The following is a 23,640-nucleotide window of genomic DNA, read 5'->3' on the forward strand; positions in this document are numbered from 1 at the left end:
GGTTCTGGGATAAAGGTAAAACTGGGATAAAGGGATAAAGGTTGTCGCTTTATTGGGAACGGCAAGACGCACGACACAGTCTCTCCTGTGACTTGGAGAGCGAGGTTTATTGCCTCAGATCTTCTTTTATAGACCAATACATGAAAATACAGAAAGGTAAAACTTATTGATTAGTGAATTAACACATCACCATCACTAGTCAGTGGTGTACACCACTCCTTGACCTTCTCTTGCAAGAAAACAAGAAACTGACAAACAGCACCTGCAGGGCTGTCTTCTATCTCTGAGGATTGTTTTAATTCCTCCTTATGATTTCCCAGGCCACTTTCTCAAGCAAGACTTGGAGAGTTATGCGGCCTGCTTTTCCACAGGAACTGTGCTCCCTGCTTTTGCTCATATTTAGCTTCCATAAAAGGTAAAACTGAAGCTTGTTTCTGGTGCTTCATCTCTAAAATAATCTCAAATTCCACATTTATCCTAACCATTTCCACTGATAACCACAGGAGAGTAGAACATTAATACAACCACTAAATGTGAGTAGCTAAAACAGGAAGAGGATCTTTTTTTTGGTCAGCTGTCATTTGATAAGCCAGTGCTCAATACTAGACCACATGGAATAAGGGTCTGACTTTCAGCTTTGGTGCTGCCAGAAGTTGGATGACATCGGCAATTCAGGCCAAATAGAGTGAAAAGAAAGAGCAAGGACACAAGTGAAGAATGGAAAGTCTTGGATTGAGTTAATCCTACTCTTGATTGCAAGTGGCTGTTGCCTCCTGTGTCCTCTGAAGGCTGCCCCTCTCCATCCTCACTGCCACAGGACCTCGAAACCACAGAGCAGGGATGGGCTGACACATCCTCAAACCAGGGTTTAACACCAGCACAGTGGAAGAGGATGAGACTCTCCCCATGCAGGGACCTCACCAGAAACCATGGAGCCAAGTCACCACACAGCATGAGTTAAGACAGTATTTTCAAACCTCTTGACCCATTTCTCTATTCCAGTCCTGACTGCAGGTTTGCACTGCCAGTGAATTTGCCCAAAGCAAAGCCACACTTCAAGTGCTAGGAGAGTCTTGGGCAGAGATAGCAACTGCAGGGCTGGCACTGCTGACAACACACACCTATTTGTTCACCAGGGAGGGCTTGTCAGCAGAAATTCATGTTACAGCCAGATTTGCATAATGCCATAACCTCACTGCTGCCCCACCTTCAGGCTGTCCTATAAGGTTGCATAATCTGGAAAAGCCTTTGTGCAGGACCTTTAACCACCTCCTGCTCTGCCAGGCAGGTGGCTCCTCTAACACAATGCCATGTCACCATGCAGGAGACACAAGCTTTACTCAGTGGTTCCTACAGAAACCACAAGCTGGAGCTGCCAGGTCTTTGCACCATCCCACACTTTCCCATCCAGTGCTGTGAAACCCATTAACTCCTTTAAAAATTCATTTCTTTACTTGCTACAGAACAGGTAACGCCTCAGAATTATCAAGTGATGAGAGGTTATGTGGGATTGGCAGCATTTGTTAACTTACCAAAATAAAAATCAACCCTGTACATTAGTTTCTAACGTGCTGGTCCTGCTGCTGCCATGAACCCAAAGCTCAGCTCTCCCTGTTGCCAAAGCCAGGCTGCTCTAGAGCTGCTGCAGCAGCAGAAGGGAAAGGGAGGATGGTTTGCAGCAGAACTGGCCTCAGCAGAAGGTAATGGCCCTGACTCTTGTCTGGGTTGATCAGAGCACCCCAGGCTGCCTCCAAACGCTATTGCCCCAAGAAGAAGTGGGATAGCCAGTGAAGGCACATCCCCAGGGACAAGCAGCTCCTGTGAGTGAGGGAGGAGGTGCTCATCAAGGCAGGAGGTGAATGGCACCATAAAAACACCCAAGGGATTTTGTACCTGCCCATAGCAGGATTTGGTCCCTCCTACTTCCAGAGACAACTAAGGGGAAAAAATCCTCCAGGTGGCTTTGCCAGGTGCTTGGGGGAAAGACAAGTGATGAAACATCACAGATTTTCTGATAGCCAGAGTAAAAAGTCAGTAGGTAGTGAGTGCATGCACTAATCTATGGCAGAGTGACTTAAAAACCCCACATCAGACTTTCCTACACTGGAAAGCACATAAAAGGAACAATTCTACATCCTCCTCTGGAAAGAGAGGCTCAGGCACCCTCCTGTCCCCCAGGCTGTGTCCAGGGCCCACGAGGCTCCCTGGGGCTGGTGCTCACCTTCCCACAACACTCCCGTTAGTCACCCCAGCTGGCAGCTCACCTTAGCCCTGACAGCTTTGCTTGGAACACAATTAATTAATTTGTTTTACTGGCCTGTGTGCTCGTGTCTGTGGACAAAGAGGAAATAATAATTGACATTAAAGATAGGAAAGGGTTTTAGCAATGTCAGGCACCAAGCATCCAACTGCTTGGCCTGGGGCCCCAGCAAAACGCAGTGGAAACTGAGGCTGCATTTCCCCTCTGCACATGTGGGAGGATGAAACCACAGCAGTGCAGAGGTCCTGCCACAGCCATATGTGCATCTTGCACAACCCCTCCACACGCTTTTCTGCTCTGCCTCAGGCTCACACACAGACGAAGGTCAATTCGTCACTTACCTGCCCACCCTCACCTGGAACAAAGTAATCAAGCCAGATCTGTCTGCAGACAGGAAAGCCTGCAGGTATTTTCAACTCGGCTTACTAATTTGTTTGGGAAACAAGGACCTTGGCCACGTCCTTCCACCTAGATCTGGTTTTGAGGCAGTTATTGAAGGTTTAACCCAACTTTCATATGGGTAAATAAATGCCACATGCCCTCTTGCTTTCCAGGCTGGAGAAACATGTTGGTTACTCCAAGCAGCAGTAAAGAAAGAGTTGGAGTGCCCTTGTAAATACCTTCAGGTTGTGGTGTAACAAAAAAGCAAAGGTATATCTCAAAAGATATTTGACCTTCTGGTAATATTTCCTGTTAGAGGCCTCCATCCCTCATAGGTGTTTCCCAGACTTTAGCAGATAGGAGTCTGACCCAAGCCCATCAGCAGTCTGAAGTACACAGAGTCCTCAATTTTCATCAGTGAATTGGAACTCCACTGGTCTCTGTGTCACCAAGTATATCCTTGAGCTCAGGGCCATCTGGGCAGCAGGTCCTTTACCACAGCCAGGAAAACATGCACCAGTGACCCTGATGAATTCAAATGACAGTGTCTAAAAATGAGGAAAACCATTTGGGCAACCAAGCAAGGAGACAGGCCTTTCACCTGGGCACTGAATTCAAGATGCCTTAGGAAAGCAGGCAGAACAGACACTAAACAGATAGAAAGCACCTAATAAATGGTCATCCTCAACCTAATGTTCCAGCATGTCTTTATCTAAAATTTTAATACAAAGAAACACATAAAAAGTAAGAAGGAGAGGGTCATTTGCCAAACCAAAGGGGATTTTGCCCCCTTATCAAATAAAGGCTCACAGCCACATTTGGTGTTTCCGTATCCCCCTGACAATATAACCCTAGGGCACACAGAGACCTGCACTTCCCACTGGAATAAAGAGTTCCTGCCTTTCCTTTTCCAGAAATCACAAAACTGACCATCATGATCCCTCTGGGTATGGGCAGGAAGAGCCTCAGTGTCAGCACTAAGTTGCTGGCTCTTCTATCCTGTTGTGACCTGTATCTTCCTCAGAGCAGGACATCTTCCTTGGACAGGAGATCTGAGCAGGGCCTGGCTGGGATAGCAGAGCATCTGCTGAGAGCTAAAGAGCCAAAGCTGAATAGCTGGGGCCCAAAAACCAGCTGGCTTCCTAAAAAACATTCTCCAAAATTTCTGGCTGATCACCTTTAATCCCCCCACAACCTCCTCCACCTGTCAGCCATAAGGAACCACTTCTCTTGGTCCTATTCCCACTGAGTTCCTTATTCCTTATTAATAAAAGACAATTTGAATGACAATTAAAAGCGTGTTAGGAGGAACCTTCAGCCACTGCTTGGGATCAAAATGTCAATCTATGAAAGAGATGCCCTGCATCAGGGTTAGACTGTACCTACAGCTGCTTCACATCCCTCTTCCCCCTTCCTCTGCCACATCCTCACCTACTGCAGGGGTTTTCCTTCCAGCTAATGACAAGGTAACTTCATTTTTTGAAAACCCTCATTTTCCCAGGAACACCCACCCCCCCACACCCCTCCCTCATCTTCCCAAATACAAGCAATTTCTGGAAGAAAAAGCACCAGCAGCTTTCAGATATCCTCAATAACCTCAGCCATCAGATCCTGGCAAGGACCTCCATCTGTTCAGATACTCCATGGCACCATTGCTCCCTCTCTCTGTCCAGTCTCAGGGCAGGCCGGGGCAGTGTGGCAGCTCAGGGTGTCACACAAGCATGAGCCACTTCAGTTTATTGAGTTTATGCAACATCTTCCTCAGACTCATCTCCAGATCCCCATCGCCTCGGGGAATGTTGCCCTTCTTGGCACCACACCTTGTACACAAAGCAGGGCTCTGGGACAGCTGGGGCCCGGGGGAATGGTGGCAGCCAGGAGGGCAAGGACCAGCATGCACAAACCATCTGCACTCATCCACCAGCCAGGTCTACCGCCGGGATAAGCAGCAGGGACAAGCCACATCTTGCTGAATTCCTGCAGGCCAGTGGGAGCTGTCAGTGCATGCTCTGGTGCCAGCTGCCTCCTCAGCTCCCATTTCCCATCTCCAGGCTAAGCTTTGTTATTCCCAGCACTGGCTAATGGCCATTAAACTTAGTCCCAAAAGGGGGATTTCTCACCTGGGTCTTATACCCACATTGTCAGTGATTAATGAGCACAAAGCAGCCAGGCAGACCCAAAGTCAACCCAGGAGAGCAGAAAGCAGCAAAAAGCAAGCCATGCAAGGATCTGAACTTAAATGTAGCTAGGGAACAAACAGGATGGAGGAGGTTTAGGAGAAGGACACAGATGAGGCTGGTCAGCTAATTAAGACCAATTAGTGTAGGCAGGACCCTGATCACTTTTGTAGGGAGAGGATGTGGGAGTGATGCTATGAGAACTGCTTGGGAAACTCAGGATAAACCAGCACTTCCTCCATCCTTGGCACAGCACCATTCTCTCAGTACTGGCAGAGCTGCTCTGAAGGGGTTTTGTCAGAGTTGTTCAGATACTGTCCCAGCCTCAGGAACCTGTTTTCAGATGCCCTGAGACTTCAGTTTCTGTTAGGTCTATGTTCCAGGGATGGAGCAGAGCAAGAGTTTAATTTGCAACTGAACCTGCCTGAACAGCTCCCTGCCACAAAGCTTTCTGCAATCCCATAGCTGAAATGTCACTTCATTTCCCCTGCTTTAGACAAAAAACAAAATCTAAAACCAAACCCACCACGCTTCCTCTGCAATAATCAATCTGCCAGAGGATTTGCTAATCTGGATCTCTGTAACAAATTCAATTGGTCTTTCTCAAGTGTGATTTGCAAACTCTGAGGCATTTGCACTTTGGTTTCCAGACACAAAGAATCACAGAACCATTTGGGTTGGAAAATACCTTAAAGATCACTGAGTCCAACCATTAACACAGCACTGCCAAGGCTACCACTAAACCATGTTTTTAAGCCCCAAAGCTGCTGCTGAGGCTCCTGAGCATTGGGCTGGTTTACCAAGCTGTAACATGCATGTAAGGACAGGGAGAGAGCAGGTGATTTGCAACCACCTCCACTGTGCCCCAGGCACAGCCTGGCCCCTGAGGGTTGCAACCAACTGCTGACAAGTGACATCCAGCAGAGGCAGCCCTGTAGTGCTGGGCCAAGCAGCACCACTTGGGTTGATGCTTTAATCAGCTAAATCTGGGTTCTCTGCTGTCACCTCACTGGGTCACCTTGGAAAAGTCAGCTGGGATATAAGTTACGTGGAAGAGGATGGCAAAGCCAGCCATGGTCTCAGGATGAAAAGGTGCTTTAAAAGTCACTTATAAAGGTATTTACCAAGACAGTTGCTTGGTACCTACCCTCAACAGACACTGAGTGACCCCGAAAAGCAGTTTACCACCCTGCTTAGTTTACAGTAAACATCTTGCTTCTGTACATGCAGCTTATTTTACACATTCACAAAATATGTGTCCACGCATGCCAGGGCTGAGCTCAATGGCAGGAAAGTGCGAGAAACCTTCTCCTCCATTCCCTTTCCTTCTCTCAAGCTGCAGGCATTGTCCAGTCTCTGAACACTCTTCTAAGCCCCATTGCTTTGGGTAGTGGTTCTGCCTCCCTCCAGCCACACTCCTGACTTCCCTGCTGGACCCTGTGGCTGGGTCTCCCTCCTCAGTCACTCCAGAGAAGAAGTGAGCTGGCAGAAGTGCCACCACCTACAAGCTCTTACTGAAGACTATAAATATCATTATTTGCACAGCATAAACCTGAATTTGTGAAATATAAACCTCTTCCTTTGAGGTGAGCTACATAAATGCCCCAGGCCCTTGTGTCTCTTGGCATAAGGAAGCAGCCAGAAGTCTTCATGCCAGCAGCTATGTGGCCCCCACTGGCGCTGAGGGAAACTGAGGCACAGAAAAAGAAGGGAGAGTTACTGTGTGAGCACTCCTGCTCTGCTGCCATAAACAACAGCTACCAGGGCTGCTCCACAACAGCTAGGGAAATCCAAGGTTTGAATGCTGATGTCTTGGGGATCAATGGAAGAAGAAAAAACATTCAGATGTGAACAGATTAGCTCATCAGGGCAGACAGCGACTGGCAGAGAGTGGCTGGAAAGAAAGACTCAAACAGGCAGTTCCGTGTCCCATCCAGGGCACTCACGTGTCCTCAGGTGCTCCACAGGTGGTAGAGAGAAGCACCTTTGCACTTGTTCTCCTGCTCCCAACAAAAGCACACTTGTTTTCTGTAGGCACCCAGGTGTGGCTATTGCTGTGAACTCCAATCCTATTCCCAGCCCTACTGATACGGCACGATCACGTGCATGTGAAAATCTGCCCATGTTTCACACATGTCCCAGTCCTGTCATGTTTTTTGCTCAACAGCAGGAGCAGGTTGCCTGAGAGCATCAAGCCCATAGAAGCAGGACAGCACACACCACCCCTCCACTTTCATACTGTCCATTCTATATCTGGATACCTTGGAAGGGTTAACCCGAGGGTTTGCAGCGCTGCTGTTGATCGGTGTGGCACAGCCGGCTAAGCCAGAGCTGGAAAAAACTTGTTCCTTTACCTTTGTGCAGGCAGAAGGCAGCGAGGAGGTCGTGTGGCGCCTGGCAGCACATCCCCAGGGTCCTTGCAGTGGCTGTTCAGGTCGGGCTGCCCAGGGGAAAAGGTGTCCTGCAGCCAGGGGCAGAAGGAGGATGAAAGCCATGGGGTCTGCAGCCCCACTGGAGAGTCCTTCCCCACAAGCAGGCACCCAGGGAGATGCGAGGGGAGCCAGGAATCTGCTGGACAAACTCAAAAGTTGGACAGGGCAGCTGGGAACAGAGAAGAGCTGTGCTTCTGCCTTTTTTTGCAGGTTTGCTGTTGCCGGGGAGAGGTTTTAGGCTGTCACCCAGCTAATTCACAGTACAGAAACAAGCACTTGAATTAGCTGCATTATCTGCGCCCAGCTAAAGTGGACAAAGGATTAAAGTGTGCTGAGCACCACCACCGTGATTTGCATCTCAGAGCCCCTTCCCACGGGCCCCCTCTGCTCCCAGCCTTTTTTTTTTCATTTTCTGGCTGTGAGCCAGCCAGCATAAGAGCCCTGTTTACAGAAATGATGCCTAGGTTAATATTGCAAAAGACTTCATCAAAGCCTGTAGTCTCTACTGAAGCACAAGGGTCTGATCATGGGCCATGAGCTGACCGGGCTGCGCACACAGGGATGAGCCGCAGCCACGCGGTGCCGCCCTTCGTTCGACCCATTCTGGTCTCAGCCTGAGGTATGAAACTCACTTTCTGCCACCATGGCATATTTGAAATAATGAGCAAAATCAAACTATTATTCATGGCTAAAGCTGCACATAAGACCTAAATGCAGCTGTTGTTTTAGGGAAAAAAACACTATTTGACTGCTAAGTAAATATTGCGTTGTACAGTGACCTTATGGGGACTTTTTCTGAGCTCATCCAGCTGCCAGAGATTATTATTTTATGCATGTTTATTTATATGGAGAGGATGGGGAATGCTATTGCTATATGTTTCGTGCTGTCAGTCTCAAAGAAATCCAAACTGTGATCTCTCAGCAGCAGTTCTAGATTTAGAGAGGTAAAGCAAAAGCCTATCTGCCATCACTGGATTCTAATTAATTAATGGCTTTTAAAATGTTTTTTTACCACCAGCACTTTGTAGGTAGGTGTAGTTTTCCTGAAAGGTTCATACTGAGCTCTGCTGTGACACGGAACATTTATAGGTTTCTATTTTACTTGGCATTTGCGGTTTTTCCTCCTGTGCACAGGGGTTGAGTGACCTTAGCAATTGCCAGCAAGGGGACTCCATATGATGAAAGCAGGTGAAAAGGAAAATAAGGGCGGAACTAGGTAAAGCTAATTCATATCTCAGAGGAGGTGTGGTCCTGTCCTCTACCTGGCTGTGGTCACAGTCTTGTGAAATATAAAAGGAGAAGGCAGCTTTCTTAAACAAGCTTGTGCCAGGATCCTGTAGCGAGAAGGAAGGGAGGTGCTGGAAGAAATGCAGAGCAAGAAGTCAAGAGTGTCAGCTGGGAAAGGTGTGGGAAACACTGGTGCTCTGAGCCTCAGGAACACCATAAACTCTTCCCTGAAGGCCTGTTTGCTGGCCTGAGGGTTACATGGTAGCTGCACTCCCTTCCCCAGCAGGCTGGCTTAGAGGAGAACGGAGCTATCATGTCCCAAGGAGAAGCAGCAGGACGTGGTGCTGCCAAGCCCCAGGACCAGGGATGGGCATGGATGGTCCTGCTGGCTGCGGTGATGCTGCAGGGGCTGACGTTGGGCTTCACCAGCTGCCTCGGTGTCTTCTTCACGGACCTCCAGCATGAGTTTCAGGCCAGCAACAGCCAGACATCGTGGTTCCCGTCCATCATGGTGGCCGTGCTGCACGGAGGGGGTGAGTGATGGCAGGGAATGGCCTCCTCCACATCCTGCCCTTGTGCTGCTGGTGGGGGGATGTAATGAGGATACTTTCAGGTTCTCATTAAGGTGGGTGGTGGAAGGAGGTCCAAATAGAGTGGCTGTTTGGAAGTACACAGCATCTCCAAGCCACTTGGATCCCACAGTCCAAAGCTAAATGTCCACAGATTCCGTGCTCCCTTTTGTCACTCTCAGAGTCAGCCAAGACCCTTGGTCAAAGAAGGCAAATACCATTCTCAGTCCAGTTTTTTCCAGATCAGCAAGAACATAGTTATTACTCATAGAAGCTCTTTGAATAAGCCAGGATGTGGTGCTGGAGCTCTGGTTCTTTCTTGGTTCATCTTGTCCACAAGAGCACATCTCCTTCCAAGTGCCACATGACAGCTCTGTTCCTTGTGGCTGAGGAGATTCCAAAAGCTGAGCTCCTCAGAGCTGCCAGCTGAGGCAAAGTCTTAAAAGCAGCTCCTTGGGCGGTGGCACGGAGCACACACCTACGCAGGCATCAGGGTGGATGTGAGGAGGGCTGGATCAGTGCAGAATGTGGGTCAGGAAGCACCCCCTGGCTGCAGCGGTGGAAGGAGGATTGTGCTCTGTGGATAGTGGAGTGAATCACGGGTTTTCCCCTTGAAATAAAATATGGGAGTAGGACAAGGCAGGGTCCCAGATTCCACACAAAGATGTGGGGATTCTTTTCTCTTTCTGCAGAGAGAAAACCAAATCTCCAGCAGTTCAAGGACTTGCCAATGAATGGTCTGTGCTGTGTGACCCATACAAATCCTGTGCTTATCTGATAAACAGACAACCCAAACCCTACCAGGCAACAGAAAGAAGGTTCCCCAGTGTTGCCCATGTATCTGAGTTTCTCCCGAGTTCACTCCTACTCCCTTCCAGTGCTGGTGAAAGTTGATACTGCATTATAAAGGAAAAAAAACAACCCCAGAGCCCTGAGTCACACTGATGCAAAGGCTTTGGCAGGTTCAGTCTGTCCCATGCAGGATATGGTTGGCAGCTACCTGCATGGAATTGAGAATTTGCACTTTAGCAGGAACAGCTGGGTCCAGAATATCAAGGTGCAGATGGAAAGAGATATCGAGGGAAGCGTCAAGGGGAGGAATCACCACTAAGAGTCAGCAGAAATAGAGAGGTAGCCTCGGGGTTTGGAATTTGGAAGCTGTTGGGCATTCCCCATCCTGCTTTCCAGCCCTTGTGATCCTTCTGTGATTAATGGGAAGGATCCAATTGAGACCTGCTGGCTCTGGGAAATGGTCTCTGAAGCAGCTTGGTCCCAGCATGTCCAGGAAGGACAACTCTGGCAGTATCCACAAGAATGTCAATTATCCTGTCATCTTTAATGAAGTAATTGTTGTGTAGGAGGCTAGACCTACAGTAAAAGGTAATACCAAGACAGCCAATACATAGATCCAAAAGTTATAACTTAGATAAGGAAAGAATAGCCTTGTGTCAATATTCACAGTAGAATCTGTCGGGGCACAGCCAGAGAGTTGTACTTTGCTTGCCAGTTATGTCTTCTGTTGTAGGGTGTTACAGCACAGGAGGGCTTGTGCTTGTCCCCCAGAAGCACTAGGAAGTAGTAACAAACCAGAAGGAAAACCCAACAAACTAAACGGAGATCAAAGCCTCCCTCTGAAGCCAGCCACATATAGCTTTTGCTGGAACTTCTGACGTCCTTTGTAAGGGACCAGGCTTTACTTGATTCAGGTTCTCTAGTTACATCCATCATTTCAGCACTTAAAGCTTTCCCTAAATTGCATGCTGCTGTCTCCAGTATCTCTTAGAGGTGCCACTCTCTTTTCTTCACCTTTATTCTTTTTAATTCATAGTAACTGAAGGGGGAAAAAATATTTGTTGCAAAATTTGGAAGAGGAAGGGAAATGGGCAGAACAGGTTGTGCTCAGAGTAGCCAGTACTGGGAGAAGGTTCAATGCAGGAGAGCTATGGAAGGAAATGGGGAAGGGCACAGGGCAAACAATAGCTCATAATTCAGCCAAATATATCCCATTATCGGTGCTACGTTCCTAGGTAAAAGCCATTAACAATTATTTTGTTATAAGATAATTTGAGAGACTTCAGGGTCCTACATCTGTCTCCAAAAGGGGGTTTCAGGCCCTTACAGGCTCCTCTTCCTAGATATTCATGCACACCGAACACTCTGCACTAACTCATACAAATGCAACACTTTTGTTGATGTTATTCTTGCAAAAGAAAGCACAAAAGTCCCAGGGAAGTGAGAAATAACGTTTGAAGCCCAGACAACAAGCACCCAGGAACTAATCATGAAAAAACATTAAGTTTTTAGAGCCAATCTCATTATTTTGCAGTGTTCAATTTATGCCTTCCTGGGCTAGTTAAACAGCAGTACCATCCTTAATGACTTCAGCAGGAGGAAAAATAATCCAGTCACATTTGCTGGACACTTTTTCAAAGGCCAGTGAAGTCTGAGGTGAAAAATCTCCCAAGCAGATCAAAATACAGACAGCTGCACTCCTAATTTTAATAATGTTCCACTGTTCACTTGACTCTGTGGATTTTATTTCAAACCAGACATTGATTTAGGTCACAAATATGCCACAGGTTATTTTCCCTACACTGACTAACTCCTAATTCTGCAGCTTACAGTCATTTTGTATTTGCTTCCATAACCTTAACTGTTCAGAACTGGGAAAAAAAAAGTTAATAAATCCTAGAAAATCTTAAGGATCCTCAAGAGAACAAGAAAATAAACTCTACCTTCAGATCCTCTTCTGCCAGAGCATAAAGAGAAGCACCTCCCCACTGGTGGGATGCAGGTGTGAACTAATCTTTCCCTGCCCCAAAATTAAGGATGTTACATGTCATTAGCAAACAATTTATCACAATCTCATGGAATTCACCTGAAGTTCATTTCCAAGGGTTTTAATGAAAATCCATCACATCCTACTTGATGGTCAAAATCTCAGCAGATCACAGATTCCCCCTCAGCTGGCCAAGTACTTGAGAAGCTCACAGAATATATTTTTTCTTCTTGTCTCCTCCACTACATTAAACTGCCAGGACAACCCTCAGGGTCTCTAGACTACATCACTTGATAATTGCAGCAATCCAGCAGGTATAAAATACTTCCTTCCTTCCTAACTGCTTCCTTTTTCCTTCTCTACTTCCAGGGCCCCTCTGCAGCATCCTGGTGAAACAGTTTGGCTGCAGGTTTGCAGTGATGCTGGGAGGGCTGCTCAGTGGGCTGGGAATGGTGTCCAGCTCCTTCTGCAAGTCCATCAGCCAGCTGTACCTCACGGCTGGCCTCATCACTGGTACGTACAGGGAGCAGGGAAAGTCAGCTGCTGTGTTGGACATGGGAAATGGGAGTGCCCCAACTAAGTGGTCACATTTTTCCACTCATCTGTGAAATATGAGAAGTCAACAGCCTCCCAGCACCGCAGAAATCCTACACTAGACTTGGCCATCCCACTAGACTTGGCCTTCACACCCCTTTAGCACACACCTCACCCACTCAAGCTTGCTGGGAAGTGCTTGTCTCTGGAAAAAGATACAGCTCTCCAGAAGGTAAACTGGAGAAAAAGGATGTCTGTTCTTTTTAGTATCTTCTCAGCCTTTTGTCTTTCAAGTAGAGGAGTTTTTGTTGTTTTTCCAGTCTTGGAACATAATGTGTTTGGATAATGTCTTCCCAGGATCCCTGGGCTTGTATTTCACCACTCCCAAACTGGGGGAGAATGGAGACATCTTTTTCTAACAAAAGACCCTGTTGGTTTTGAACAGAATTAACAGATGGGAACTTTTCCTTTCCAAATATTTCTCCTATGTAATTGATGTTCAACTCTTGGTTTTAAATAACACAGAGAAATTAATTCCTTACTCTGGAACCAATCCTGCTGGATCTTGCAAGTTAAGCAGTGGCCACTGCATAGAGAGAAAAACAAGCAATTCCCTGAGCCCTGATGAAAGCATCAGGAAAGCAGCACTTCTTGTTGCATGTGGTAAAAAAACCCCAAGTTTTTAATGAACAGTTTCAATACAATAACAATTTTAAGAATTGCAGGGTGTCCCAGAAAAATATCAGATTAGGTCAATATATTTACTATAGCAAAGAACACAAATAGTTTAATTTAGATACATCCTTCTTCATCCCTGGTGTGGGGTTTCTGAGTATTCATCAGTCCCTGTGGGCTGTGTGGCCTGGCAGGTCAGAAAATGCTTCAGTGGCAGAGGAAGTAATCTGTGGGTACACCCTGAATCTGGGCTCTTTTCACCCTTTAAGACAACAAAGAAGAATCATTTATTCTCACCTTTAGGTCTGGGATCATGTTTCAGCTTCCAGGCAGGAGTGACTGTGCTGGGCTACTACTTTGTACGGTGGCGAACACTGGCCAATGCCATGGCCTCCACTGGTGTCTCCCTTGGTTTCACACTGTGGCCACTGCTGTCTCAATACCTGCTGGATGAGATGGGTTGGAGAAACACCTTCCTCATCTTTGGAGGAATACTACTGAACTGCTGTGTTTGTGGAGCCATCATGAGACCCATTCAGCTGGCATCAGGGTCACTTCCACAGTCTGCCAAGCCCAAAGAGGAACCAGGGAGCAGAGCAGAAGAGGCACCGCTGTCCAACGGAGCATCTCTTTACCACCCCACACTCCAGCAGCACACCAAAAGGACAAAATGCTTCCAGATGCTGCAGAAGTACCTGGCTTTTGACATCTTCTGTGAAAACAAAGGTTACCAGATTTACACTATTGGAGTGACCTGGATGATGATGGGGTTTGCCTTACCCCATGTCTACCTTGTGCCTTATGCCACCCACAATGGGGTGGAGGAACGAAAGGCAGCTCTCCTCATCTCCATCATCGGTTTCATCAACATCTTCATCCGCCCTCTCACAGGGCTGCTCTCAGGACACAGAGTTTTCACAGGGAGACGCATCTACCTGTTCAGCCTGGCCGTGCTCCTCTGTGGGCTCAGCAATTTCATCTGTGTCATTTCAGCTGAGTTCAGTGTGCTCATCCTCTACTGCATCATCCTCAGCATAGCCATGAGTGGCATCGGGGCGCTCGTCTTCCAGGTGCTGATGGATGTGGTAGAGATGGACAGGTTCTCCAGTGCTCTAGGGCTCTTCACCATCCTAGAGAGCATCACCCTCCTTATTGGGCCCCCACTCACAGGTGAGAGAGGCGATGAAAGCTGGCTTGGGGAAAGGTGGTGGTTTGGAAACTGGTGACAAGTGTTTGGGAGCATCAAGAAAAGGAATTAGAAAGTTTCCAGATCCATGGTGTAGGTGAGTTATGCAAAGGAAGCAATATAAAAGGTAGGTCAGAAAGGAATAATCAGCCTGTTCTGACATCTGGAAAGTAATTTCTGCAGCTGCATCAAGAGCACACTGAAAAATGACTCACTTGGTAAGTGATCTGATACCTATGGGAGCAATGACAGCTTTTTTCCAGTGGCAAGAAGTTGACAGGAGTTACTATGAACTTTTTCACCATTTTGCTGGTTTGCATTGTTTTATCCGTGAAGTCTCAAGGAATTGTGAACATCCCATTAAACAAATTATTTGTGTTCAAAATTATTACTCATCCTATATTATTCAAAATCCCCATAGTAAAAGCTTCTGTTCAATCTTCTTTCCAAGTTCTGGAGCATATTAATTTTTCTCTGGAGACAAGAAAGGAGCTAGTTATGACTCTCAGTCCAATAAATTATTCACAGTTCACTCCAAATGCCACTAAGTGACCTGTTCGATACACACCTGCTCCTGCACTACAGCAGTAAATTCAAAGACTAACAAACAAAAAATGTCAACATGAGCATGTCAACCTCAGTTCAGGCTTTAGTTCTCTTCTCCAGACAGTGAATTGTGGCTACTCAGAAGGAAAATTATGTCTGGTTCAATAATGTGATGGTAACATGCAGTGTATTTCATGGTACTCCCTGGCATTAGTGTGTCAGTCACTTTTCTCAGAGCAAAAAAGGTCCTTTCTTGGTCATCGCTGACAGGAGCAGCAGATGGGCAAAACAAAGTGCAGTAAAAGCAGCTCCATTTCTGTTTGTAGTCCTAAAATCTGCTACACAAAAATACTCTAATAGAAAGAAACATCACCAATCTTGACTGAAAAATACAAGCAAATAAGCATTATTCCAGTATTTCTACACTGATAAACAGCCTATAGAAGGCATCATGTATTTGGCCTAAATATCACTTTTCCATCTCTAATATTAGTCTTAAATCACTCCCTTGATATCTCATACTTCCAAATGGTTTATATTAAGGTCACTTAATGTTAGTCATAATCTTGCTGTGCTGTGAATTTCCTTATCCCTCATTATACAGGATTAGAGACAATTATTCAGTTTAGAGACCTTACTATATAAATTTCTGAGCTATTTCTCCATCTGGTTGTTCTGTTTTCTGCCCTAGGATGTAATAGGGTCACTCATTCCAAAAGCCACTGAGTGGCAGTGGCACAAGGGTCCTCTGCTGGGCAAACAAAATTAAACAGCAGGTTGGGGAAAAATAACAATTTCCTTCCTTTCCTGATTTGTCTATGTATTGAAAAATACTTTCTACAGAAGTATCACCTGACTTGTGACTACAAATAAAAAACTAAACAACCACTAGAATCCAGAGAAGAGGACAGAACTCATCAGAGAATGCTTGTCTTTTGTATATGGCAGTTTGCTGAATGATTCAGGTTTGACATTCATGTAAATGTATGACTTTAGTGTGTCTCTTCTCTTTGGCTAAGCTATGACTTCTATTTCAGGTCTCCTGGTAGACATAACCAATGATTTCCACTACGTCTTCTACAACTCCAGCTTCTTCCTGATATCGGCTGCATTATTTATGGGGTTCAGCTTCTGTGCTCTGGAAAAAAAAAACAAATTGAGAGAGGCTTCCAAAGCATGTTTGGACAATCCCTTCAAATATCAATACAATGAAACATCAACAGAACCAAAGGCTGAAAGTCAACCCCCTCCAGCATTTGAGTACATCACGAGCATATGAAAATAAAGAAGGGGGAAAAGAGCCACACCATGAAATGGTCTGTACCAAGCAATACACGGCCCGATACTGATGGCAGATGAGAAAAAACCAGTCTGCTTTCACAACTGTCATCTTCCTTTTGCACTTCCACTCCACAGGACCTTATCAGATTCCAAGACTTTGTCCAATTCCAGACCATGGGCCTAGTCCAGAACCCAGCACTAGCCAAGGAGATGAAGCACAAAGAGATCTGAGCTCTTCTAAAGCAAACCATGGGATAACAGCCGTGGGACCCAGTGCCAGGAGACAAAGGCTGTGACAGTTCAATCGGGTTAAGTCACCACCTTTAAGAAGTCACTGGAATTTCACAAGCACGTTCCAGTTGGAAGTGCTGGATAACATGTATTAATGGACAATTCTTCACAAAGAACTATTGTTGCCTCATCTGAATACACAATTTTGGTGCACAGGCTTCCTGTTTGCTTCCCATGGTGGCTCTGGCAAGACAAACACTTTCCATAGGAAGTGTGTTATTATTTTCTGCATCTCTAAATACTATACAAAAGCAGCTGTGTGGGTTGTAGAATTTGAACAAGTCTCTAGTAAGATCAACAATTTTCTCTATGAAGCACATACATGAGTTTTTCATGCCAAGAACCCTTGGCATGAAAAACTCATGTATGTGCTTCATAGAGAAAATTTCAAAGCCTCAAAATTCAAATCCAGAGCCTCAAAAAAACCCAAAAAAACAACCCACCAAGCCTTGGAGTGCCTGCTTTCTACAACTACTGATATCTTAAGTGCTGTTTAATATATCATAAAAGAGGATTCATGGCTCATGTAAACACACTTCAGCATTAACATAACTGGAAGCCATTTGGGGCAGGGAGGGTAATATCAGACCTAAGAATAAGTATATGCATCATTTTATAGGGCAAAATTCAAAGCAACTGTAGTTCCTCTTTGTGGAGATCAGTTCAGCTCTTTAGTCTTAGACTTTTGAACTTAATTACACCAGCATTCTCATTACAGAGAACTTTGTACAAACATAACTTATATTTCTTATAAGCAGAAGCAGAACTTACAAAGAAATCTGTGGGGAAAGCATACTGAGAAAAGCCAGTGTTGCTGACTTTCAATCCAGCTATTTGGCTCTAAGTGGCTTTCTCTGCCACATTCCCAGGATTTAGGCTTGTCACTGCTCAGACAATGGCTGCAGCAGCCTCAGCCTCAGTATCAGAGATGCAAACTGTTCATATTCTGTCATCCCTGATCTGATAGACGTGGGTAACAGCTCATGAAGCATATGGATAAAGATAACCAAACACATCAGAACAATCAGAAAGATGGAAGCACAAAATGGGAGTGAAATGGAAGAAGTAAGAGCTTTCAATGGAACTGCAGTGCTTGTCTAAGAACTGTTATATCAAACTCAGCTGCAGTGCTTATCTGGAGAACTGTCCTATCAGATTCCTAGTGACAAACTCACAGTTTTCATTAGAGCTCCCCAGACAAAACAAACAAACCAATAAAAAAACCCCCACTCTGGATGAAACCACCAGAAAACTGACTCCAAGGTCTTCAAAGACTATGATGGCTTGACAGGTGGCTTTTATACAGAAGGGGCACCCACCCTTCAGAAGAGTTCCTGTTCCCACAGCTCAGTATCTTCTCCAATACTGCCCTGGAATTATAGACCCAGGAGGATTTGCATTTCCTGAACAAACCTATACTTAAATAAGATGATTAGTGGGAGATACACATATTCAATCTCTATTTACACGTGTTTATTAACTTATGTAATGCTTACATGGTCCATAACTATGAAGTAAACAAGGACTGGTTCTTCTCAGCTCACCAAAACAGACTGCTGTACACTCCTAGGAAAATGAGGGGGCTTTCTCTCTCACAAAAAAAAAAAAGCAATAAAAAGGAATTAAATCCCAAATGTCTTCTAGCTACTGCAAATAAACAGCTAAGCAGCTGAACAGATTGCCATTTTCTCTGTGTGTAATTCTTAAATTTTAAATTCTGTTCACCTTTCTAGATTCTCTTTCTGTTTTCTAAAAGAAATATGAGGTTATGTGGCCCCAGATACTCCCACTGTTACAAATGTCCTGGGCAAAATAGGCAAGATATAGTGTGTAAGCTACAATCCACCAAAATTTCCCACAGGAAACAAAGGTTAGGTGAAAGAGCACCTACTGCATGGAGCCAACTGATCCACCTGTAATGCTTTCACCCTGGCTGCTTCATAAAAAGGGAAATGTACAGGGCAAAACCAAAAAATCTTCACCAACTGAAGCTGACACTGAAATCAGCTCCTCCTACACCAAGGCAAAGATACCTGTCTTGATCATTTCTTGACTCTGCGCAGCAGTGCAAGAGAAATTAGGATGGAAGGCAAGGAGAGTGCTTTTCAGAAGTGCTTTTTGATAGTTCCAGACTCATCACTGGGGTCACTGGGACTTACTCACAAGCACAGAGAGACATTTCTGGAAAGAAAAACAACCAATTCACAAACCTTTTATTTTAACATTTATCAATTCCTGACTGAAACCTTTCTAATAGAACTCAAGCCTGAAAACAGAGTTGTCTCCCCTGGTTACTTTCCACAGACCCTTTAAAAGTAATCCACAACCCACAGGTTAGAAGTAAGTCCTGAGCAGAGGAAAAGTAACATTTCATGCTGAGTTTGCACAGGTGAATAAGATGTCTGAGCTCCCATAACAGAGAAAAGAATCCCACTCCTTTCCACGGGTCTCCTCTCCCATGTGTGTTTCCATCCTGAACTCCAAGCTGTCTTGAGCAGGAGCTTGGCAAAGGATAACAGGAGGCACCTGAGCATACTACAGAATAATAAATATTCCCTCTCAGAGGGATCCTACAGATGCAGCAACATCCAATCTTTAGGAATTTTTTTGGACCAAAAGGAAAAGAAAGCAATAAAAGTTCCCCTCATGAGTTTAAGATCAGCCCTTTACACAAGGCCATCACAGCCCCACTGAAGCAGTTTCTTTAACACCTGCAGACAGTAAAATAATCGTGGCTTTAATTTGGAACAAACACTAATAACTCTGCCAGGTTACAAACCTCTGAGAAACAGCATAGCCACAAAAATTGACCACAATTAAATGTTTCTTGTTCCCCATATCCCTCTTGCCCTTCACCTGCTTCCTTTATCATGGAAGATATTCTGACCATTGCAAGATAAGCATTTTGGCAAGAAGCACGTTTCCTCACTGAAACAAAACATTCACTGGGAAGTTCTCACTGAAATATTGCAATATCATGATCCTTAAAAGTCTGAGATTCTCTGCCAGGGTAATACTTGGGAAAGTTTAATATTAATATTACTCATATATTATATATAATATAAAAATATTATATATATATAATACTTAATATTACTAAATATATAAATATATTTAATAACAATAAAACCCAAATAAAGGTTTAGAGTTCTTTCACGCTCTAAGACACTTCCGAAGTGCAAAACCACTTAATTTGAGAGCTTGACTTGCTGTTTGCAGACATGGCTAGTAGATAGAAGAAATAACTACTAAAAATTAAAATTTCCTGAATTCTGGCTTCAATGTGCTATGGAAGTCACCAGAATAGCCCCTGGAGCTGTGACTACCCCAGCTAGACCAGCCCCTGCTCTGGGAACTGTTCTGGCAAACAGCAAGTGCTTCAAGCACTCAGACCATTAAACTATACAGCCAATATTGGGTGAGTAAATGCAGTTCTTACAAACAGAAGTAATTGCATTTTTCCTTTTTAAGCACAGTTTCCCCCTCTTATTAGTCAATCCCAGTAGCGCTTTGTTTGTATGGACTAGCTCCCTGTGTTTGCTTTCTCCGCTCCTGCTTTCCCACATTACTCATTCACCTTCTATTTAATAACAGATGAGGCTTTAAAGTATATCAACACTTACCACTTACAAAGGCACATATTAGAAGATTTTTACTACACAGATTAGAAAATTTCTTAGTACATTAGAAAAACATTCTAATATAGACAGTTTGTAGCACCTTTGCTGATCATTTTCATATAGAAATACTCAAATATGCAAATAAAAAGATATGTATTTGTTTAGATATATACATAAATACATACCGACTTCAAATGATAATCCTACTAAGAGCTGAAGTTGCTACCACTTAGCCTGGTTTCAACTTTTTTACAAGGCAGAAATAAATATCTTTCTTCTCATGTTCTGTGTCTTCCCACACCATTACAATGTTAAAATATTTAGCATTACTGCATTCAGTGAAGCTTCTTTGCTTATCCTTCTATTTAATGTAGCCATGGGCAGATATTTTAGTGCCCCCAGCCGAGTGGGTTATCAGCCCACCACTCTTGTCACTGGTGCCATGTGGATCGGTCCATGACTAATTTGCTTGATATGAAAATCAATTGTATCTGAGGTAACACAAAAGACATGTTCTCACAGCCTGTTCCTTGCCTTATCCACAGAAGAACATCCATGCATGTAATTGCTTCAATAATAGCAGTACAAATTTCTGCAGAGTCCACTCCCCCAGTTTATGATCTTTATTAACCTTTACCTTGTATATTTAGACCACATGAACCATAATTGAACCCTCTTGCACCATGTAAAATTGCCATGGTTTCATGGAGCAGTGTTAGTTCAAGACAAGGGAATTGCTCCATTCTGTGCCCAAACCATTGTACAACCAAGGTGGAATCACCTGCTGCTCTTTTAATTCACTTCTTGGATTTGCTGCATTTTTTCCCAGGTAATTTACGTCACTGTGCACGTATTGTGCCCTGTTTTTACCTTTTCTCCCTCAGCTTCATGAATTGCAATCCCGTTATTTAAACTGGAGCTAATCCAGGAGCAGCACCACCACAAGGACAGCAGCACTGGGATGGAGCAGCAAACCATACAGAGAGGTGAAAATTCTTTAAGTAAGTAATCAGTGGAGAAAGGTCATCTGCTTTGCAGAATAAAGCTTTTAAGCAGCAAAGCTTTGCCATATAATGCAACAGTCAAATACCTCGACACAAATTCATTTATTTTCATATACCTTATATATTTAATATATCTTAATATATTTTAACATATTAATACATAAAATGTATAAATATATGAAATCTAGTGAGAGAGAGGACTAGCGACCACCTTTCCGCCTGAGAGGAGACTCGCCCCCCGCCCACAAAATGGCGGCCGCTCCCGCCCCGCCTGTGGGGAGACGGTGCCGCCCTTTCCCGCCCACAAAATGGCGGCGGGCGGGCTTTTCCCGCTGCACAGCGGGGGCCGGTTCCTCCCGTTCCTCGGTACACCCGATCTCTGAGCCGACACAGCCCAGGGGAGCGGGCAAGCCGGTGTGGTAGCCCGCGATGGAACTGGGTCGGCTGGAGTACCTGCAGGCGCTCGTCACCGAGTTCCAGGTGACGGACAGCACAGGTAACAAACGTCGCTGTTCGCTCGCCCTCTCTTTTCGAGCTTTTCCTCACACACCCGACCCTTTTCACTTGCAGAGGCCAAGGAGCAGGTGCTGGCGAACCTGGCCAACTTCGCCTACGATCCCAGTAACTACGAGTATCTGCGGCAGCTCCAGGTGCTGGACCTGTTCCTCGATATGCTCACCGAGGACAACGAGAGCCTGGTGGAGTTTGCCATGGGTAAGGGCTACCCCGGGGACCGGCAGCTGTCACCTGAGCACGGGACACCGGGCCCCGAGCTCGGTTTGCTCCTTAATCGGCCCCAAATTCACGCAGGGCTCTAAAAACAAACCCACACTGTGCTGATAAAGCCTCGTTTAGTGTACAATGGGAGAGAAGTCACAGGCATGACCCTCCATGTCCTTACAGAGCATAATGAAGACACCATCTGGAAAGGATTTGTTTGGATTTCTTTCCCAAACACTACCTGATTACCTTTTTACTGAAATCTCTTCTGTAGAGAAGCAGTCAGGTTTTGCCATATACATTGTACAGATCCATTCTTCCATTGGCAACTGGTCTTCCAGAATACTTACTTGACATTTTTTAATAAATCTTTTAAGGAACTGTCTTACCACAATTTTTCATGGTTTGAACATAAGCTAAGGGGCCAGATGCTGTGAGTGGTTCTGTAAGATGATATTAAGTTAATCTGATTTTTAAGGTTTGTTGCTGCATCTTAAAGTTTCAAATATTCTGTGCTTCTTGGCTACTAACTTACTTCTATTCTCTGGATTTCTATAGCACCTGCAATAAACTGCTGGTTTGTGTCTTCCATGAGGGATGAGTGAGCATTCCTGGAATCATTCTGTGGAAGCAGTTATGTGCAGCAGTAACAGTGCCCTCTAATGACACACAGGATAAGGAGTGTGCTGATGGAAAATCATTGGAAACAATCAAAAGCACATGACCTAGGGAACCATTAAGAATTTTCCATCCATACAGAAGATCTGGATGTTATAAAATGGGATGAGCGGTGAATTGCCATCACCTCAGACACTTTTCTCTTACCGTTCCAGGTGGTCTTTGCAACCTGTGCTTGGATAAAACAAACAAAGAGTACATCCTAGAGGCCAATGGGGTGGAGCCCATCATCAATTGCCTGTCCAGTTCCAACGAGGAGACCGTGGTGTCGGCCGTGACCACACTGATGTTCCTGACAACGCCGCAGTCACGCACGCAGACCACAGCGCTGCCCGTGGTGGAGTGCATGCTCCGCTTCTCGCTCTCAGCCAACACACGTCTCAGTAACCTGGCATCCATTTTCCTGCAGGATTACTGCAGCCCTCTGCAGGTGGAGGAGGCCAGGAATCTCAGCAAGCACACAGCAGTGGGGATTCCTCTGCCCAAGGACTGAGCAGGGTTGCAAAGATGGGAACCTCCTGCTGCTCTTCGCTTTCTGCTCAGCAGGTCAAGAGCAGCATTAAAGAGGGAAGTTTGTCCCACCAGTGCTGGTGTTTAGTTAACAAACAGGATGGAACAGCACTAACATGGCAGCTGGGCCAAGCACACAGCTAAGCCTGCAAGCAAATATTTAAAATAAAGCAGGTCATGGCTGCACATTGGAATGTATTTTGCCAAGTGCAGCTCAGCACCCAGCTTGCACAAATAACCCTTCCCAGCCATGAGGGGTGTTCTGCTCAGGTTATTGGGCAGAATTATGTCCACTCAGGTTCCTGGCTGGTTGTGCTGCACCTCTCCCATTCAGTGTCCATGACAAGTGATGCTAAGTGTCAAGTCACTGAAATGTCACAGAAATTTATTCCTCCTGTAGAGAAAGGAATTTCCCTGCTCTAGCAGTTCACAATCTCTCCATCCTTGTGGCACTAGTTATGCCATCATAACTATGTTATATTTTAGCTATGGCATCATAACATGCCGTAATCATGGCACATCTAGGGAATCTCTGCATAGGGCAGGCTGTAAGCTACTGTATAAATGAAGAAGTTTGTGTTTCATTACCACAGGTGAGAAAGGTGAAGTAAAAAAAAAAAAAAAGGTGGGGAGCTCATGGCAGTCTGGCTCATGAGAACAGCTGTCTTGTAAAAGTTTCTGTTAATAAAACATTAACTTAAATGCTGTGTCATCAGTTCTGTGAAAGCTCATGAATATTTTCCTCCAGCACTTGCAGCCTTTGCCCACGC

General features: G+C 45.2%; 2 protein-coding genes across 3 annotated transcripts; both read left to right on the forward strand.

Moving 5' to 3' along the window:
• Positions 1 to 7,782: 7,782 nt before the first annotated feature.
• On the forward strand, positions 7,783 to 18,017 carry SLC16A5 (solute carrier family 16 member 5). Of its 2 annotated transcripts, XM_015645804.3 has the most exons (5): positions 7,783 to 7,869; positions 8,761 to 9,010; positions 12,195 to 12,338; positions 13,338 to 14,204; positions 15,804 to 18,017. In XM_015645804.3, the coding sequence occupies exons 2-5, from the start codon at positions 8,791 to 8,793 to the stop codon at positions 16,043 to 16,045; spliced, it is 1,473 nt and encodes a 490-aa protein (XP_015501290.1). In that variant the 5' UTR covers positions 7,783 to 7,869; positions 8,761 to 8,790; the 3' UTR covers positions 16,046 to 18,017. The 2 variants fall into 2 exon arrangements, with proteins under 2 accessions (XP_015501290.1, XP_033374502.1); XM_033518611.1 differs by lacking the exon at positions 7,783 to 7,869 and having other exon boundaries at positions 7,967 to 9,010.
• A 3,227-nt stretch (positions 18,018 to 21,244) lies between these two features.
• ARMC7 (armadillo repeat containing 7) lies at positions 21,245 to 23,582 on the forward strand. Its single transcript, XM_015645806.3, has 3 exons — positions 21,245 to 21,458; positions 21,533 to 21,676; positions 22,516 to 23,582. Exons 1-3 carry the CDS (start codon positions 21,392 to 21,394, stop codon positions 22,851 to 22,853), a joined length of 549 nt encoding a protein of 182 aa, XP_015501292.1. The 5' UTR covers positions 21,245 to 21,391; the 3' UTR covers positions 22,854 to 23,582.
• The last annotated feature ends 58 nt before the right edge of the window (positions 23,583 to 23,640 follow it).

The sequence above is a fragment of the Parus major genome, chromosome 18 (genome assembly GCF_001522545.3).
Source record: "Parus major isolate Abel chromosome 18, Parus_major1.1, whole genome shotgun sequence".
NCBI classification, from domain to species: domain Eukaryota; kingdom Metazoa; phylum Chordata; class Aves; order Passeriformes; family Paridae; genus Parus; species Parus major.